The sequence below is a fragment of the Phocoena sinus genome, chromosome 14 (genome assembly GCF_008692025.1).
Source record: "Phocoena sinus isolate mPhoSin1 chromosome 14, mPhoSin1.pri, whole genome shotgun sequence".
NCBI classification, from domain to species: domain Eukaryota; kingdom Metazoa; phylum Chordata; class Mammalia; order Artiodactyla; family Phocoenidae; genus Phocoena; species Phocoena sinus.
In genome coordinates this window covers 43,376,562-43,395,495 of record NC_045776.1, presented here as the reverse complement: position 1 = coordinate 43,395,495, position 18,934 = coordinate 43,376,562, and the positions used below count along the sequence as shown (strand labels likewise).

Genomic DNA, 18,934 nt, shown 5'->3' with positions numbered 1-18,934 from the left:
CCTAGCCTCAGAGTCGAAGGAGAGGCCTGGTTGTTGTGATGTCTGAGAATGACAGCCTGAAGATTATCATCGCATGTGAGAATAGGCCTAATGCTACATTCTTTTCTGATTTCTCAAGAGAAGCCAGAAATCCACATTTTCATGCAATATGTCTCAATTTTTAATTTTAACAACTATTTCAAAAAAACTTTAAAGACAGATTCCTCAGGCCAAACATAACATGTCTATGGGCTGGTGGCAGCCCAGGGTTGCCAGGTCATGATGTCTATGGGACACATTTCTTGGTTTTAACAGAAAGTAGCGCAAAGATGCATAGATGGAAGATTGACTTGTGACATGAGAGCACATTCGAATGTTTAGAATTCACAGTCAGAAAACAGACTCTCTACCCAAGCTCTGAGCATTGGGAAATAGTCCAGAGAATAGTAGATGACAATATATGAAAGATATAAGAGAAAGGATTTTCTCCTTAGCAGAGATGTTGAACTAAATTATAATTATACTTTATACCAGAATAGTGGCTTACAGGTTATCAAGCGCTTTTGTATTATCTCATGTAAAAAGTTATCAGAATAGTTCTTTGAAGTAGAAAAGTACGTATTTCTGTTTTACAAATGCATGAGCTGGGTATCTGAGATATTACGTAATTCACAGAAGGTCACCCTGGACACCGGGCAAGAGAATTAGGACTCAGGTCATCGAACTTCAAATTCAAAACTCTTTCCAGTGCTACTTCAGAGTCAGACTCAAAGGCTATGAGATACCATTCCTAGCTATGCTCTGAACTGGATTTGCTCCTTTGTTGTTTTTCTGTGGTCAGTTTCCTCCCCTGCACATTTCCGTATTCCTGGAATGTCTTCCTGTCCCTTCCACTACTCTCTGAAAGCCCTTACCCTTCACCACCTTTTGTCCAGTTTCTTCCAAGCTGTCACCTAAAGGAATGCTCCCCCAACTCTCTGTGCTCCAAACTGGACTCACCCTTGACATGTGATTGTCCAAAATTTTTGTCTATCTTCTTTGCATCTTCTACATATACGTCTTTATCAGGACAAGACCTGTCTTAACCCATAACAAAGCCACATGCACTTATGTGCACACACATACACACAAGAGCTGGTACTTGATCAATGAATCATCAAATGATTATAATTGCTGGACCTGTAAACTGGTCAGGAGAAAGAGAACCTTTTGTCAACCATGGCTTCTAATTCTCACAGCCATTTCTACTTCCTTCCAGAAACTTTGATTCTGACAAAAGCCAGCTGGGTAGCCTTGTTTCTGCACATTCAGTGCAGGAGAGGCCATAAAAAATATCTGGTTCTTTGTATTTCAGGCTCGTGGATGCCAGTTTGAAATGTGTCATTATTCCTTGGGTCGAGAACCTTGTCTCAGAAGAACACAAAAATCATGGAGAAATTGCTAAGTTAAGCTTCCAAATGACTTAGTTTGGCTGAAACATAGGTTTTTCAAATGTAAGCACTGCCAAAGTTTTCTCCTCGTTGACTCATGGATATAGCTCGAGTGCAACGATGCTTTCTGGTGCACTATATTTAAGCCTGTGTAGCCAAATGTCATTCCATGTGAAATAAGTTATTACAGTTTGCATCTATCATTTAAAATGAATGATAAAGTGTATAGAAAATGGAAAACATGCATAGAAATAATAGGTAGGGAGGAATAACATCTCCAAGAACGTTGCTGCATCCAGCCACGCATGGAGAAGAGTATTTTTGTTTTGATTGTTCTGTTTTGGTGATCTAGCTGGTCACATGACCTGTTAAGAATATTTCATAGAGCTAATGTTCTGACGCTCTAATCTGTCTAGGCAAGTTTCATATTTGTGTGGTTTACTTATTCTCCCTTTGTTAACTAAGTCAGTAGTCAGAATCAGCAGGTTTGGAGTCAGGTTGGCAGGGCTCAGGAGGCTGGCTGGGGAGAAGTGAGTATAAAAGCCTGAAGCCGGGAGCAGCCCTTCTCAGAGACCCACCAGTCCTTGGCAGAATGGCTTCTTCCCGTCTGTTCCTCCTTTGCCTCGCTGGACTGGTATTTGTGTCTGAGGCTAGCCCTGTGGTGAGTGTTCGACTCTTTGAAGTCCTTTCATATGTCTCCTGTGGACGAAGTAGAAGGGACTCCTTCCTGCTTTGCCAACCAGCTTTTGTTAGCAGGGCCAGGGCACCCAGCATCTATTTTTAAACATCATTGATTCAAACTTCAAAAACAATGAAATTCTGCAGAGCTCACTGAACTGGGGCTTGGATCCTGGGCGCTCTCCTTTATGACTTTGCAGTGGTGCCTCAATTTCCTCAGATAAATGGTAGAAATAAAGATCCGATATTCCAGAAGCTGTTACTATTGAGTTTTCAGAAGCTTGACATTTGGTAAAGTTGATTTCCCTTTAGCTAATCAAAAAGTATGTAGTGATTAACCTCTGAAAGGCTTGGCAGACAACGCTCTAGTCAGATATCTAACTCTTAAATCCTGAGAATTCCCTGGTGGCCCAGTGGTTAGGCCCCGGCTCTTTCACTGCTGCGGGCCCCGGGTTAACCCCTGGCTGGGGAACTAAGATCCTGCAAGCTATGCAGTACAGCCAAAAAGAAAAAGAAAAAAAATTCTTAAATCCCCTAGGAGAATTAACTAAAATTATAAAAAGGGTCATGAAATCATCTGACATTATTTTACAGCAACTAGTAAGAGGGAATCACTACAGCAACAACTGAGTAAAATGCTCTCAGGAAAAACTATTTAGTCCTATGGCACAGTACATCTTTGCAGTAATTCCACTCAAATGACGAGGCTTACTGAAGCAACTGTTCTCAGAGGGCCTATTTGCTCCCTTCAAGTTCATTATACACGCCCCCGCTGGAGCACAGCATGTCCAGAGGCAGAAACCATTCCTTCTTTGGAGACAATCACGTCTTTGCTACACTGAGGGAAGCTCATTAACTATCAACACTTCCGTAGCTGGAAATGGGATTCGCGTGTCCTTTCTGCCTCGCTCCAAATCAAAGGCCACAAAGGACGCATCCTGTCACTCTGACCAACTTTGTTGACTTGTCACTTGTCTTCTCTCTGCCCAGGGCTCTGGTGAATCCAAGTGTCCTCTGATGGTCAAAGTCCTAGATGTGGTCCAGGGCATTCCTGCTGTGAACGTGGGCGTGAAAGTGTTCAGAAAGGCTGCTGACGAGACCTGGGAGCCGTTTGCCTCGGGGTGAGCTGCCCGGGGAACCCAGATGGAGGACTTGGTTATACCTTCCCGTTCCCCCGCCACTTGTTAGAGAGAGGGGCTCACATTGTTACCAGAAGGGGGGCCCCTTCCAGGGCCCGAGAGTGGGCTCTCACGTAACACTCGGAAATGAATTGTCCAAGGAGACACGTGTGCTGACAAAGCAAGAGACTTTACTGGGAACGGGCGCCCGGGTGGAGAGCAGCAGGGTAAGGGAACCCAGGAGGACTGCTCTGCCACGTGGCTCGCAGTCTCAGGGCTTATGGCGATGGGGGTTAGTTTCCGGCTGTCTCTGGCCAATCATCTTGCTTGTGCCCACATTTGGTCTGACTCAGGATCCTTCCTGGTGGCAGGCACATCTCTCTGCCGAGATGGATTCTAGCTCGAGGGTTTCTGGGAGGTTGGCAGGACCTATGGGCTGGCTTCTCCTCCCTCCTTTTGGCCCCTCTCGGGTTCTCCCGACTAGTTTTCTGAGGCAGTGCCGTGTTCCTTATCGGGACCTCCTGTTGTGAGACAACTCATGCAAGCAGTTATTGTCGTACCTGGCCAAGGTGGGTGGTTTCGGTCCAAGGGTCCCTAACAACATAATTCACTAAAGGTCCCCCAAGTAAACTGAAAATGTGGGCAGAGGGAAGGTGGATTCTGAGAAGGATGCCCTCTTGCCTTGTTCAGCTGCGAGTGACCAGGAATCTGAACAGCATTCCGGGCAGCTTCCTACTTCCCCCTACACTTCACCATATTTTGGGGTCATGAACCACAGGAAAAGGGTGATGAAAACTATGAACTCCATGCCCAGAAAAATACACATATACACACATACAAAAATGTGTATATAATTTCAGGAATTCCAGATTCCTTGATGCCCTTGCATAACACTCCTTGTCTTGGAATGTTAGGAAAGATGTAGAATTTGTGTTGATTTATTAATGAAAGGAATGGAATTGAGGGGCTGCATGGAGGAGGTGACTGTCTGTAGTGTATCTGGATCATCCAGAGTCCAGGGCTGTTTTCTAGCAAACCCTGGTGGAGCATCTACTCTGTGAGGCTGGGGCTGTCGAGCTCCATAAGAAAAGACACAGAAGAGAAAGACACATGATAGCAAGCGCAGCCACAGATCAGCCTCACCATGCCCCACCGCTGGGAGCCCAAATGACTTCTCACATTCACCAGATGCTCTATAACTTTCACAGAGTTCTTCCACCTCCACTAGCAAGAGTTTCAAAGAAAATGCACATTAGTAAAATCTAAACCAACCAACTAAAAGAATGAACAACAAAGAAACATTCAGTACCAAGCGATACTGCTAAGTGTTTCTGTCCCCTGAGAAGAGAGTTTCTGTGGGTTTTCAATGAATCCCAAGAATCACATGAGGATTCTTGAAATAGAATTTTTTCTTTTCTTTTTTTTTTTTTTACACATGATGATTCTTCATCCATCATTGGGAAGGTCATTTTCTTTAGTGTGGTTTCCACTGAGTTTTTATTTGTTAGTTCACTTATGTTTCTATAAAATGCCAAGAACACTGTGGAAATGCCACGTTAAGAGAATATTCTAAGCACGAGACAGAATGGATGCCAAAAACATTCCGATGAAAATAAATAAATAAATAAATAAATAAATAAAATAAAAAGGCAAAAAAAAAAAAAAAACCATTCAGATGTTTGTGGGAATTTTTTTTCTGATGATAAGACAAAAAAGGGAAATCCAATATTTTCTTCCTGGCAAGGAAGGAAGGTGGGAGGCTAATGAACAGAGTCGATAAAGACAACTTCCATTTTTACCTGTCTTAGTTTTTGCTATCTAATGGAGAGTGATTTCTTTTTTTTTTTTTTTTTTTTTTACAGTTTTAAATGGTGAAGTTTTTTTTTTTTTTTAAACATCTTTATTGGGGTATAATTGCTTTACAATGGTGTGTTAGTTTCTGCTTTATAACAAAGTGAATCAGCTATACATATACATATGTTCCCATATGTCTTCCCTCTTGCGTCTCCCTCCCTCCCACTCTCCCCATCCCACCCTTCCAGGCTGTCACAAAGCACCGAGCTAATATCCCTGTGCCTTGCGGCTGCTTCCCCCCAGCTATCTACCTTACTACGTTTGTTAATGTGTATATGTCCATGACTCTCTCTCGCCCTGTCAAAACTCACCCCTCCCCCTCCCCATACCCTCAAGTCCGTTCTCCAGTAGGTCTGCGTCTTTATTCCTATCTTACCCCTAGGTTCTTCATGACATTTTTTCCCCTTAAATTCCATATATATGTGTTAGCATACGGTATTTGTCTTTTTCTTTCTGACTTACTTCACTCTGTATGACAGACTCTAGGTCTATCCATCTCATTACAAATAGCTCAATTTCATTTCTTTTTAAGGCTGAGTAATATTCCATTGTGTATATGTGCCACATCTTCTTTATCCATTCATCCGATGATGGGCGCTTAGGTTGTTTCCATGTCCTGGCTATTGTAAATAGAGCTGCAATGAACATTTTGGTACATGACTCTCTTTGAATTTTGGTTTTCTCAGGGTATATGCCAAGTAGTGGGATTGCTGGGTCATATGGTAATTCTATTTGTAGTTTTTTAAGGAACCTCCATACTGTTCTCCACAGTGGCTGAACCAATTCACATTCCCACCAGCAGTGCAAGAGTGTCCCCTTTTCTCCACACCCTCTCCAGCATTTATTGTTTCTAGATTTTTTGATGATGGCCATTCTGACTGGTGTGAGATGATATCTCATTGTAGTTTTGATTTGCATTTCTCTAATGATTAATGATGTTGAGCATTCTTTCATGTGTTTGTTGGCATTCTGTATATCTTCTTTGGAGAAATGTCTATTTAGGTCTTCTGCCCATTTTTGGATGGGGTTGTTTGTTTTTTTGTTATTGAGCTGCATGAGCTGCTTGTAAATTTTGGAGATTAATCCTTTGTCAGTTGCTTCATTTGCAAATGTTTTCTCCCATTCTGAGGGTTGTCTTTTGGTCTTGGTTATGGTTTCCTTTGCTGTGCAAAAGCTTTGAAGTTTCATTAGGTCCCATTTGTTTATTTTTGTTTTTATTTCCATTACTCTAGGAGGTGGGTCAGAAAGGATCTTGCTGTGATTTATGTCATAGAGTGTTCTTCCTATGTTTTCTTCTAAGAGTTTGATAGTTTCTGGCCTTACATTTAGGTCTTTAATCCATTTTGAGCTTATTTTTGTGTATGGTGTTAGGGAGTGATCTAATCTCATACTTTTACATGTACCTGTCCAGTTTTCCCAGCACCATTTATTGAAGAGGCTGTCCTTTCTCCACTGTACATTCCTGCCTCCGTTATCAAAGATAAGGTGTCCATATGTGCGTGGGTTTATCTCTGGGCTTTCTATCCTGTTCCACTGATCTATCTTTCTGTTTTTGTGCCAGTACCATACTGTCTTGATTACTGTTGCTTTGTAATATAGTCTGAAGTCAGGGAGCCTTATTCCTCCAGCTCCTTTTTTCGTTCTCAAGATTGCTTTGGCTATTCGGGGTCTTTTGTGTTTCCATACAAATTGTGAAATTTTTTGTTCTAGTTCTGTGAAAAATGCCAGTGGTAGTTTGATAGGGATTGCATTGAATCTGTAGATTGCTTTGGGTAGTAGAGTCATTTTCACAATGTTGATTCTTCCCATCCAAGAACATGGTATATCTCTCCATCTATTTGTATCATCTTTAATTTCTTTCATCAGTGTCTTATAATTTTCTGCATACAGGTCTTTCGTATCCTTAGGTAGGTTTATTCCTAGATATTTTATTCTTTTTGTTGCAATGGTAAATGGGAGTGTTTTCTTGATTTCACTTTCAGATTTTTCATCATTAGTATATAGGAATGCCAGAGATTTCTGTGCATTAATTTTGTATCCTGCTACTTTACCAAATTCATTGATTAGCTCTAGTAGTTTTCTGGTAGCATCTTTAGGATTCTCTATGTATAGTATCATGTCATCTGCAAACAGTGACAGCTTTACTTCTTCTTTTCCGATTTGGATTCCTTTTATTTCCTTTTCTTCTCTGATTGCTGTGGCTAAAACTTCCCAAACTATGTTGAATAAGAGTGGTGAGAGTGGGCCACCTTGTCTTGTTCCTGATCTTAGTGGAAATGCTTTCAGTTTTTCACCATTGAGGATGATGTTTGCTGTGGGCTTGTCATATATGGCTTTTATTATGTTTAGGAAAGTTCCCTCTATGCCTACTTTCTGGAGGGTTTTTATCATAAATGGGTGTTGAATTTTGTCGAAAGCTTTCTCTGCATCTATTGAGATGATCATATGGTTTTTCTCCTTCAATTTGTTCATATGGTTTATCACATTGATAGATTTGCGTATATTGAAGAATCCTTGCATTCCTGGAATAAACCCCACTTGATCATGGTGTATGATCCTTTTAATGTGCTGTTGGATTCTGTTTGCTAGTATTTTGTTGAGGATTTTTGCATCTATGTTCATCAGTGATATTGGCCTGTAGTTTTCTTTCTTTGTGACATCCTTGTCTGGTTTTGGTATCAAGGTGATGGTGGCTTCGTAGAAGGAATTTGGGAGTGTTCCTCCCTCTGCTATATTTTGGAAGAGTTTGAGAAGGATAGGTGTTAGCTCTTCTCTAAACGTTTGATAGAATTCACCTGTGAAGCCATCTGGTCCTGGGCTTTTGTTTGTTGGAAGGTTTTTAATCACAGTTTCAATTTCAGTGCTTGTGATTGGTCTGTTCATATTTTCTATTTCTTCCTGATTCAGTCTTGGCAGGTTGTGCATTTCTAAGAATTTGTCCATTTCTTCCAGATTGTCCATTTTATTGGCATAGAGTTGCTTGTAGTAATCTCTCATGATTTTTTTTATTTCTGCAGTGTCAGTTGTTACTTCTCCTTTTTCATTTCTAATTCTATTGATTTGAGTCTTCTCCCTTTTTTTCTTGATGAGTCTGGCTAGTGGTTTATCTATTTTGTTTATCTTCTCAAAGAACCAGCTTTTAGTTTTATTGATCTTTGCTATTGTTTCCCTCATTTCTTTTTCATTTATTTCTGATCTGATTTTTATGATTTCTTTCCTTCTGCTAGCTTTGGGGTTTTTTTGTTCTTCTTTGTCTAATTGCTTGAGGTGCAAGGTTAGGCTGTTTATTCGAGATGTTTCCTGCTTCTTAAGGTGGGCTTGTATTGCTATAAACTTCCCCCTTAGAACTGCTTTTGCTGCATCCCATAGGTTTTGGGTCGTTGTGTCTCCATTGTCATTTGTTTCTAGGTATTTTTTTATTTCCTCTTTGATTTCTTCAGTGATCACTTCATTATTAAGTAGTGTATTGTTTAGCCTCCATGTGTTTGTATTTTTTAAAGATCTTTTCCTGTAATTGATATCTAGTCTCATGGCGTTGTGGTCGGAAAAGATACTTGATACAATTTCAGTTTTCTTAAATTTACCAAGGCTTGATTTGTGACCCAAGATATGATCTATCCTGGAGAATGTTCCATGAGCACTTGAGAAAAATGTGTATTCTGTTGTTTTTGGATGGAGTGTCCTATAAATATCAATTAAGTCCATCTTGTTTAATGTATCATTTAAAGCTTGTGTTTCCTTATTTATTTTCAATTTGGATGATCTGTCCATGGGTGAAAGTGGGGTGTTAAAGTCCCCTACTATGAATGTGTTACTGTTGATCTCCCCTTTTATGGTTGTTAGTATTTGCCTTATGTATTGAGGTGCTCCTATGTTGGGTGCATAAATATTTACAATTGTTATATCTTCTTCTTGGATCGATCCCTTGATCATTATGTAGTGTCCTTCTTTGTCCCTTTTAATAGTCCTTATTTTAAAGTCTATTTTGTCTGATATGAGAATTGCTACTCCAGCTTTCTTTTGGTTTCCATTTGCATGGAATATCTTTTTCCATCCCCTTACTTTCAGTCTGTATGTGTCTCTAGGTCTGAAGTGGGTCTCTTGTAGACAGCATATATAAGGGTCTTGTTTTTGTATCCATTCAGCCAATCTGTGTCTTTTGGTGGGAGCATTTAGTCCCATTTACATTTAAGGTAATTATCGATATGTATGTTCCTATTTCCATTTTATATATTGTTTTGGGTTCGCTACTATAGGTCATTTCCTTCTCTTGTGTTTCGTGTCTAGAGAAGTTCCTTTAGCATTTGTTGTAAAGCTGGTTTGGTGGTGCTGAACTCTCTCAGCTTTTGCTTGTCTGTAAAGGTTTTAATTTCTCCATCAAATGTGAATGAGATCCTTGCTGGGTAGAGTAGTCTTGGTTGCAGGCTATTCTCCTTCATCACTTTCAGTATGTCCTGCCACTCCCTTCTGGCTTGTAGGGTTTCTGCTGAGAGATCAGCTGTTAACCTTATGGGGATTCCCTTGTGTGTTATTTGTTGTTTTTCCCTTGCTGCATTTAATATGCTTTCTTTGTATTTAATTTTTGACAGTTTGATTAATATGTGTCTTGGCGTGTTTCTCCTTGTATTTATCCTGTATGGGACCCTCTGTGCTTCCTGGACTTGATTAACTATTTCCTTTCCCATATTAGGGAAGTTTTCAACTATAATCTCTTCAAATATTTTCTCAGTCCCTTTCTTTCTTTCTTCTTCTTCTGGAACCCCTATAATGCGAATGTTGGTGCGTTTCATGTTGTCCCAGAGGTCTCTGAGACTGTCCTCAGTTCTTTTCATTCTTTTTTCTTTATTCTGCTCTGCAGTAGTTATTTCCACTACTTTATCTTCCAGGTCACTTATCCGTTCTTCTGCCTCAGTTATTCTGCTATTGATCCTATCTAGAGTGATTTTAATTTCATTTATTGCATTGTTCATCGTTGCTTGTTTCGTCTTTAGTTCTTGTAGGTCCTTGTTAACTGTTTCTTGCATTTTGTCCATTCTACTTCCAAGATTTCGGATCATCCTTACTATCATTATTCTGAATTCTTTTTCAGGTAGATTGCCTATTTCCTCTTCATTTGTTAGGTCTGGTGGGTTTTTATCTTGCTCCTTCATCTGCTGTGTGTTTTTCTGTCTTCTCATTTTGCTTATCTTACTGTGTTTGGGGTCTCCTTTTTGCAGGCTGCACTTTCATAGTTCCCGTTGTTTTTGATGTCTGTCTCCAGTGGCTAAGGTTGTTTCAGTGGGTTGTGTAGGCTTCCTGGTGGAGGGGACTAGTGCCTGTGTTGTGCTGGATGAGGCTGGATCTTGTCTCTCTAGTGGGCAGGTTCACGTCTGGTGGTGTGTTTTGGGGTGTCTGTGGCCTTATTATGATTTTAGGCAGCCTCTCTGCTAATGGGTGGGGTTGTGTTCCTGTTTTGCTAGTTGTTTGGCATAGGTTGTCCAGCACTGTGGCTTGCTGGTCGTTGAGTGAAGCTGGGTGCTGGTGTTAAGATGGAGGTCTCTGGGATATTTCCACCGTTTAATATTATGTGGAGCTGGGAGGTCTCTTGTGGACCAGTGTCCTGAAGTTGGCTCTCCTACCTCAGAGGCAGAGCCCTGACTCCTGGCTGGAGCACCAAGAGCCTTTCATCCACACAGCTCAGAATAAAAGGGAGAAAAAGTAGGGAGAATTAGTAGAAGTATGAGTAAAGAAAGAAGGAAAGGAGGAAAGGAAGGAAGGAAGAAAGAAGCAAAGAAGGAAAGAAAGGAGGGAGGGAGGGAGGGAGGGAGGAAGGAAGGAAGGAGGGAAAGAAGGAAAAAAGACAGAAAGAAAGATGATACAGTAAAAATAAAATAAAGTATAATATAGTTATTGAATTAAAAAATATTTAGAAAAAAAAAAAAAAAGGGACGGATAGAACCTTAGGACAAATGTTGGAAGCAAAGCTATACAGAGAAAATCTTACACAGAAGCATACACATACACCTTCACAAAAAGAGGTAAAGGGGGAAAAATCATAAATCCTGCTCCCTGAGACCACCTCAATTTGGGGTGATTCGTTGTCTAAAGGAGGGAAGGAAGGAAGGAAAGAAAGAAAGAACGAAGGTAAAGTATAATAAAGTTATTACAATTAAACTTAATTATTAAGAAAAAGAATTTTTAAAAAAAAAGTCATGGACGGATAGAGCCCTAGGACAAATGGTGGAAGCAAGAGTATACAGACAGGATCTCACACAGAAGCATACACGTACACATTCACAAAAAGAGGAAAAGGGAAAAAAATCATAGATCTCGCTCCTAAATTCCACCTCTTCAATTTGGGATCATTCCTTGTCTATTCAGGTATTCCACAGATGCAGGGTATATCAAGTTGATTGTGGAGCTTTAATCCGCTGCTTCTGTGGCTGCTGGGAGAGATTTCCCTTTCTCTTCTTTGTTCTCACAGCTCACAGGAGCTCAGCTTTGGATTTGGCCCTGCCTCTGCGTGTAGGTCGCTGGAGGGCGTCTGTTTTTTCGCTCAGACAGGACGGGGTTAAAGGAGCCGCTGATTCGGGGCCTCCGGCTCACTCAGGCCGGGGGTTGGGGGATGGGGGAAGGAGGGGCACTGCGTGCGGGGCGGGCCTGCGGCGGCAGAGGCAGCGTGATGTTGCGGCAGAGGCCGGCGTGATGTTGCACCAGCCTGAGACCCGCCGTGCGTACTCCCGGGGAAGTTGTCCCTGGATCCCGGGAACCTGGCAGTGGCGGGCTGCACAGGCTCCGCGGAAGAGGGGTGTGGAGAGTGACCTGTGCTCGCACACAGGCCCCTTGGTGGCGGCAGCAGCAGCCTTAGCGTCTCCCGCCCGTCTCTGGGGTCCGCGGTTTTAGCCGCGGCTCGCGCCCGTCTCTGGGGTTTGCGCTTTCAGCCGCGGCTCGCGCCCGTCTCGGGGGCTCGCGCCCTCAGCCGCGGCTCGCGCCCGTCTCTGGGGTTCGCGCTTTTAGCCGCGGCTCGCGCCCGTCTCTGGAGTTCCTTTAAGCAGCGCTCTTAAACCCCTCTCCTCGCGCACCAGGAAACAAAGAGGGAAGAAAAAGTCTCTTGCCTCTTCGGCCGGTGCAGGCTTTTCCCCGAACTCCCTCCCGGCTAGTCGTGGTGCACTAACCCCTTCAGGCTATGTTCAAGCCGCCAACCCCAGTCCTCTCCCTGCGCTCCGTCCAAAACCGAAACCCGAGCCTCAGCTCGCAGCCCCGCCCGCCCCGGCGGGTGAGCAGACAAGCCTCTCGGGTTGGTGAGTGCCGGTCGGCACCGATCGTCTGTGCGGGAATCTCCCCGCTTTGCCCTCCGCACCCGTCGCTGTGCACTACTCCGCGGTGCCGAAACTCCCCCCTCCGCCTCCCGCAGTCTCCGCCCGCGGAGGGGCTTCCTAGTGTGTGGAAACTTTTCCTCCTTCACAGCTCCCTCCCACTGGTGCAGGTGCCGTCCTTATTCTTTTGTCTCTGTTTTTTCTTTTGCCCTACCCAGTTACGTGGGGAGTTTCTTGCCTTTTGGGAGGTCTGAGGTCTTCTGCCAGCCTTCAGTAGGAGTTCTGTAGGAGTTGTTCCACGTGTGGATGTATTTCTGGTGTATCCGTGGGGAGGAAGGCGATCTCCGCGTCTTACTCTTCCGCCATCTTCAAGGTCCCCCCCGAGAGTGATTTCTAACACCAGCCATTGAGCAGGTACTTACATGGAAACAGAAATTGCCTAGTTTAAAAACAAAAAGGAGTTGCCTAGTATTTGTTGATGGCAAAGAGTTACCAAGGAGCTTAATCATATAAACAATGAAAAAGTCAGATATGGGTTTCTCCTTGTATTTTGGGGTTCCCATTATGTGTACAAATGATACCGCCTCTGGAAGATACCCTCACACAACAGGGGAGAGAAGTGAGGCCCCCAGGTTCCCCAAGGGAACCGCAGTCAGAGAAGCTTATGGCCACTTCCAGGGGTAGTTACGAACCTTCGCCCAAACACCAACCCTGAATCGTAATGACTTTTTTTTTTTTTTAATGTTAACTGTCTGGCAATTAGTCTGCTAAAACCTAAATTGGAACATGTAGACACAGAAGTACGTTGAAAAGATTTTTAGCTTTCGGGAAAGGAAACCCATTGCAATAAAACGTCAAACAGTCTTTTCAACTGACAGCAAGAACTCCTCTCAGTTTTCTACGTATGAACAAAATCCCATCACATCAAATTATCCAACAAGTTAATAAAAACAAATTTTCCTGAAACTGCACATCATTTAAGTCCTCCAAATTAGCGGCAGTCAGCTCAATCTGCCCTTGGTGGTTCCCGGGGACTATGGACCCATCGGTCAGGCTGGTTCTGCTGCAGGCTACCTGGGTGCCAGGTGGGCCCCAGGGAGGTCACAGCTTCAGTAACTGCCTTCCTGAGTGGCCTGGGCTGTCCCTCCTCCCCCACTATGATGGTTAGAGCTTCTTTGACCTTCCCACGCCTCACCCACAAGCCCCAAGTTAGCCCAGTTCAAATGCTTCCCTGAGTTTCTAGATGTTCCTCTATCTCCTGCCATTGGCCTGGAACCAGGGTTTTCATCTACAATTTCCCCCTCGAAACATTGAGGGGAAAAGGCCCCTTGCTGGGGAAGCCGTTTACTTGCCTCCTTACTTTGTACTCTATGGGGAAGCGGCCAAAAATGTGATTTTTGTTTATTAGTAATGGGTCCTGTTGGATTGAATGACTTAAGAATGTGTCTATTGCAATTAAAAGAGGTATTGTGTTTATATTAATGCTTTAAAGTTTGGTTACTCTGGAAGCATCAGTTTACAGGAGTGTAAATAGGTGATAGTGAATGCAATGAAGGATCCCACGTTAAAAGTGTACCTCTCTAGAAAACGTCAGTGTGGTTTTTTTTTTCTTTTCTTTTTCTTTACTGGAGTAAAATTGGTTTACAATGTGGTGTTAGTTTCTGCTGTACAATGAAGTGAATGAGCTATACATAAACATACATCCCCTCCCTCTTGGACCTCCCTCCCACCCCCCATCCCACCCACCTAGGTCGTCCCAGAGCATGGAGCTGAGCTCCCTGTGCTATACAGCAGGTTCCCACCAGCTACCTATTTTACATATGGTAGTGTATTTATGACACAAGGTAGTGTATTTATGCGTAATGACTTTCTTGAAGTGAAACCTCATAAGAGAAAAAATCTACAATGAGCGTTTTGAAATATTCCTGACAAATTTCCTGTCAGTTAATTTTAGACAGTTACTAGAATTTTCCCTGTCCTGAACTAGTTGAGGAAAAAAAAAATATATATATATATACACACACACATATATATAATCACATACACAAACTGCACTTATGTGTGTGCATGTGTGCGTGTGTGTGTGTGTGTGTGGTGTCACCTCAAAATGGCATTTATTCCCTCAATGCCTAACTTAACGTGGACTTTTGCACCTTCTAGGAAAACCAGTGAATTTGGGGAGCTCCATGGGCTCACAACAGATGAAAAACTTGTAGAAGGAATATACAAAGTAGAATTAGACACCAAATCCTACCGGAAGTCACTTGGCTTTTCCCCTTTCCATGAATATGCAGAGGTGAGTGGATGGATGCTTGTGTTGTTTTTTATTTTTTGTTTGTTTTCAATCCCAGAAAATGCACCGTTTGCACTTTGCACACCTTGGAAAAGTCGGAAGGAACATACTGTACTAGCACAGCTTCCCTTTCCCATTTCTACAATCAAAAATCCACAAAACTCTGAAAAGCAAACTTTTTCTCTCTTTGATGATAACTGATTTAGTAACATGACCTGAACTTACAAGATGCTCTTCAGAGATTTCATTCCTTCCACTGAATCCTATTGTTTGTCTGCTGAGGAAATATTAATATGTTGGATTATTAGGCAACCCTCCAGACCCCACTTAGGGTGTTATACAGCAAAAAATAAGTGCATCATTTTACTTCTCTAAAATCTGACAATTTTTTCATTCCAAAACACATCTGGCTTCCAGAGGTTTGGATAAGTGATTTCGGACAATGCATACAGGGACAGTAAATTCATAATAATAATAGCAACACAACAGATAACAGTTTTCAAGCATATACCACCACTGTTTCTATATTCAACCTATGTAATCTTTGTAAACAACCCATTGGAGCCATTCCTATTATTATCCTTATTTTACAGGTGAAGAAAGTAAGGCACAGGGAAGTTAAATAACTTGTCAAGGTCACGGGGCCAGTAAGGGGAAGAGCAGTAATATTTACCATCAGGGCCCAGGCTGGGTTTAGCCTCAAGGTGTGCCTCAGCTTTCTTCCTGTGAGAAGTCACGCTAGAAAAAATAATAATAATAAAAATAAAGCCACATTTGTAACCCTTGTTTCACACTCTATTCCTCTGCCTATGAGGTAGTGGGAATCTCAGAGTTATCCATGGGCCCAATCTCCTTGCGTCTTCCTTGTCTGTAATAATTCCTTAAGTCGTGTTAAACAGATGGCTGCCGTGGAAATAGAATCCAGACATGTCGGTCAGCGTTAAAGATCAACTAATTATGTGAGCAATTAGGAGCTCTGTGATTTCCCTCGGTCAGGTTAGAGCCACCCTGATTTTTAGTGTGAATTTGCCAAAAAAAGAGAGAGACCTGATTATACAGGCGGGAGTAAAGAATCTGGTGGAAAGGGCTGCGCAAGGCTCCAGCGGCTTAGCTGGCCAGCATATTTGGAGTTTTGCCTTTTGCTCACACTGCTCCAGAAAACAAAATAAGAAAGTAAAACTAATTTCTTTGGACTTGGAGTGGTCTCTCTGTCTGTGACTCACATTTGGAGGCTCTGCTGAAAAGCAATCCGGTCTGTGTTCCCTCCTAGGTGGTGTTCACAGCCGAGTCTGGCCACGGCCACTATACCATCATGGCCCTGCTCAGCCCCTGCACCTACTCCACCACGGCCCTCATCAGCGGCCCCAAGGAGTGAGGGGCACCTGCTTCGGTGGACCTGCAGGATGAGGGACAGGACTTCGTGTAACCAACAGCATTCCGTTTTTATTAAAGCAGGGCTTTCACTTTATAGGCTATGTTAGAAACTCAGGCAGAGACAATGAAACATTCCTATTAAAGCACTTCCCATTTCACCATTTGAACTTGCTTTTTTTTATTCCCCTGTTGTCCTCTCGAATAAAAAAAAGAAACCAAATTTGACAGAAATGCAAAGGAACTCAAAGAACATCTCTGGCTGAACTCTGGGGGAAATCCAAATTTCCAATGTTTTCCAAGCTAAGCACATAGTCGACCTCGTCCGCAGCTATTAAAAACACACATTCTGAAAATGAGAGAGCTTTCTTTTCCTCTCACCTTTGGTGAATAGGAAAAGGCAAATTCTAAGGGTCCTCTTCTTTATTATGTGCATTTCCTCTAAGTGCTTCGCTGATTTCAAGAGTAGCCCAGCTCCACCGGGACAGACTTACAGTGACTCAAGCCCTCTAATCGGGTTCAGAATGACCACAGCCCACAGGCAGCTGACTGGGGGATGTGATCAGAGAACCCTCACACCCCCAACTCACTTGGACTAACCCGAAATTCATGTACTGAGAGATTGCTGTACGCCAAGCATTCCTTTAGATGCTTTGAACCTAAATAAGATCCAGTGCCTGCGTATAAAGCGCTCACATTCTTTTAAGAAGATAACTATGTCAACGTGATTTGACAAGGGCTATGGCCCAAGGCACCATACCTTGGCAGGAGGGTGGGAAAGAGGGAGTAGCAAACAGCCTGGAGAAGTCAGAGAGGGACTCAGAATAAGTTGCACTTGTTTGAAATTTGACTCTTAGCTATTTATCGGGTAGAAAAGGAGGAGGTATTCTAAGGAGAGCAGAGATTGCAAGAGCAGGCCAAGGGAAAGAGCTTGATAAATTGAGAGAACTGATGGGGGATTAGAATATTGGATCGTAGTGGGTATTGAGGTGCACTAGGTTGTGCTACCGTAACAAACAACCCCAAATCTCTGTGCCTGAACACAAAGTTTATTTCTCGTGAGTGCGAAGTCCAATGCAGAAGTTCATGTTCTGGTGACCCTCCACGTGGAGGTGGCTTTCCTCCACATGGTGACTCAGGGCCCCAGTTTGATTTATTTTGTGGCTTCAAGGGACACCTAGTCAGCAGGCTGGAGGAAGAAATTATGGTATCAGCTGCCTCTGCACTGAAGTGTCACACATGATTCTCCCTGACATTTCACAGGCCAGAACTAGTCACACGGTCCCATTCAGATGCACTGAGCAATATGGTCCCCAGCTGAGAGTCATTTCCCAGAACAACTCTACAGTCTGGAAAAAAGCACTCATCTGTGTTGGTCAACAACCATCTCTGTCACAGTAGGGTTGGGAGTGGCGGGAAATGAGGCTGGAGTGGAGGCTGATGGCCCTGATGTCACCCTGATTTGGGGCTTCTACCCTCCAGAACTGAGAGAACCATGTGTCTCTGCCTTCAGACGGCTGCCTTCTTACTGGATTATAATCTCATCTTTTATTTTTAAATATACATTTTATTGTGGTAAAAAAACACATACAATTTATCATCTTAACCATTTTTAAGTGTTCAGTTTGTAGTGCTAAGTATTTTCACATTATTGTGAAACAGATCTCCAGAACTTTTTCATCTTGCAAATCTGAAACTCTGTACCCATTAAACAACAACTCCCCTTTGCCCCCTCCACATGGCCCCTGGGGACTACCGTTCTGTCTTCTGTGTCTATGAATTTGACTACTTTAGATCCTCATATAAGTAGAATCAAACAGTATTTGTCTTTTTGTGATGTGTGACCTCATTTTAACCAATTACATCTCCCATGACCCCATTTCAAAATAAAATCACATTCTGAGGCACTGGAGGTTAGGACTTAAACATATATTTTGAGGGGGACACAATTTAACTCATAACACTTGTCTTTCATGACATTGACACTTTTGAACAGTACTGATATCCGTTATTTTGGAGAACCACCCTCAGTCTGGACTCACCTGGCATTTTTCAGGATTGGACTGAAATTATTGTTTTTGGTAAGAATACCACAGAAGTGATATCAGTGTTCATCTGAGTGCGTTATAGTTAGGAGTTGATGTTGTCAATACGTCATATTCTATGCCCCGTTTTTGATCAACAGAAAGTCTCACGTATTGTGCTGGTGTGGGTGGGAAGGACATATCTCATAGCAGCAAGAAAGAGGAGACAGAGAGGAAGAACCCTGGAACCTGGAAACACAGCCATGACGTTGTTGTTGTAGCTTTATAGGCCGGTGATGAAAACAAGATGCAACAAATGGAGAGAAGACAGTGTGTCAGTACTCTCCAGCCCCAATCCACCAGGAACACGTGTGTAGCTGAACCAGTTGGACTTACTACTCATCCCGGCAAGAGAGAACACACAACACTCTCACTAAGACAGTATTAGACAGACCCTATCACAGGGTTTGGGCTTTGCTTGGGTGGCTTGGGGGAGAGTCTAAGAAAGTGGGACTCCACTCTCTAGACTGGACGCCATCAGAAAGTGGGGACAATTCTATGACTGAGATCTCAACAGTTCATCTGTAGGGAAGGCAGACCAGAGCAGACACAAAGCTGTGACTGGTAAAGCAGAAATAAGTTTCTCCTTTTAGTGAAAAGGGAGGTTTGGGATTTTGTGGGTTTCAGCGATTTCTCTTTTTTCTTGCTCTGTCGTGGTCTTAGACCGACATTGTTTGATGTTCTGTGAGACTGTCGTATCCAACAGAGCAACGATGGCCCAAACTAGCTTGTAATAAACTTGAGGCCAGTTCCCAAATGCCAGCAGCTGCTTTCCCACCCTCTTCCTCAATGTCTATAGAGCTGTTGAGAACAAAAAATCAGAAAATAGTGG

The 18,934-nt window shown here is 42.8% G+C and overlaps 1 protein-coding gene across 1 annotated transcript; it reads left to right on the top strand.

Moving 5' to 3' along the window:
• Positions 1-1,981: 1,981 nt before the first annotated feature.
• Positions 1,982-16,167, top strand: TTR (transthyretin). The gene is made up of 4 exons (XM_032603201.1): positions 1,982-2,070; positions 3,078-3,208; positions 14,515-14,650; positions 15,918-16,167. The coding sequence occupies exons 1-4, from the start codon at positions 2,002-2,004 to the stop codon at positions 16,020-16,022; spliced, it is 441 nt and encodes a 146-aa protein (XP_032459092.1). The 5' UTR covers positions 1,982-2,001; the 3' UTR covers positions 16,023-16,167.
• The last annotated feature ends 2,767 nt before the right edge of the window (positions 16,168-18,934 follow it).

Coding starts and splice junctions, on each gene's coding strand:
- TTR (XM_032603201.1), top strand. CDS start 2,002: ATGGCTTCTTCCCGTCTGTTCCTCCTTTGCCTCGCTGGACTGGTATTT. Junction 2,071..3,077: donor TGTCTGAGGCTAGCCCTGTG/GTGAGTGTTCGA, acceptor CTCTCTGCCCAG/GGCTCTGGTGAATCCAAGTG. Junction 14,651..15,917: donor CTTTCCATGAATATGCAGAG/GTGAGTGGATGG, acceptor GTTCCCTCCTAG/GTGGTGTTCACAGCCGAGTC.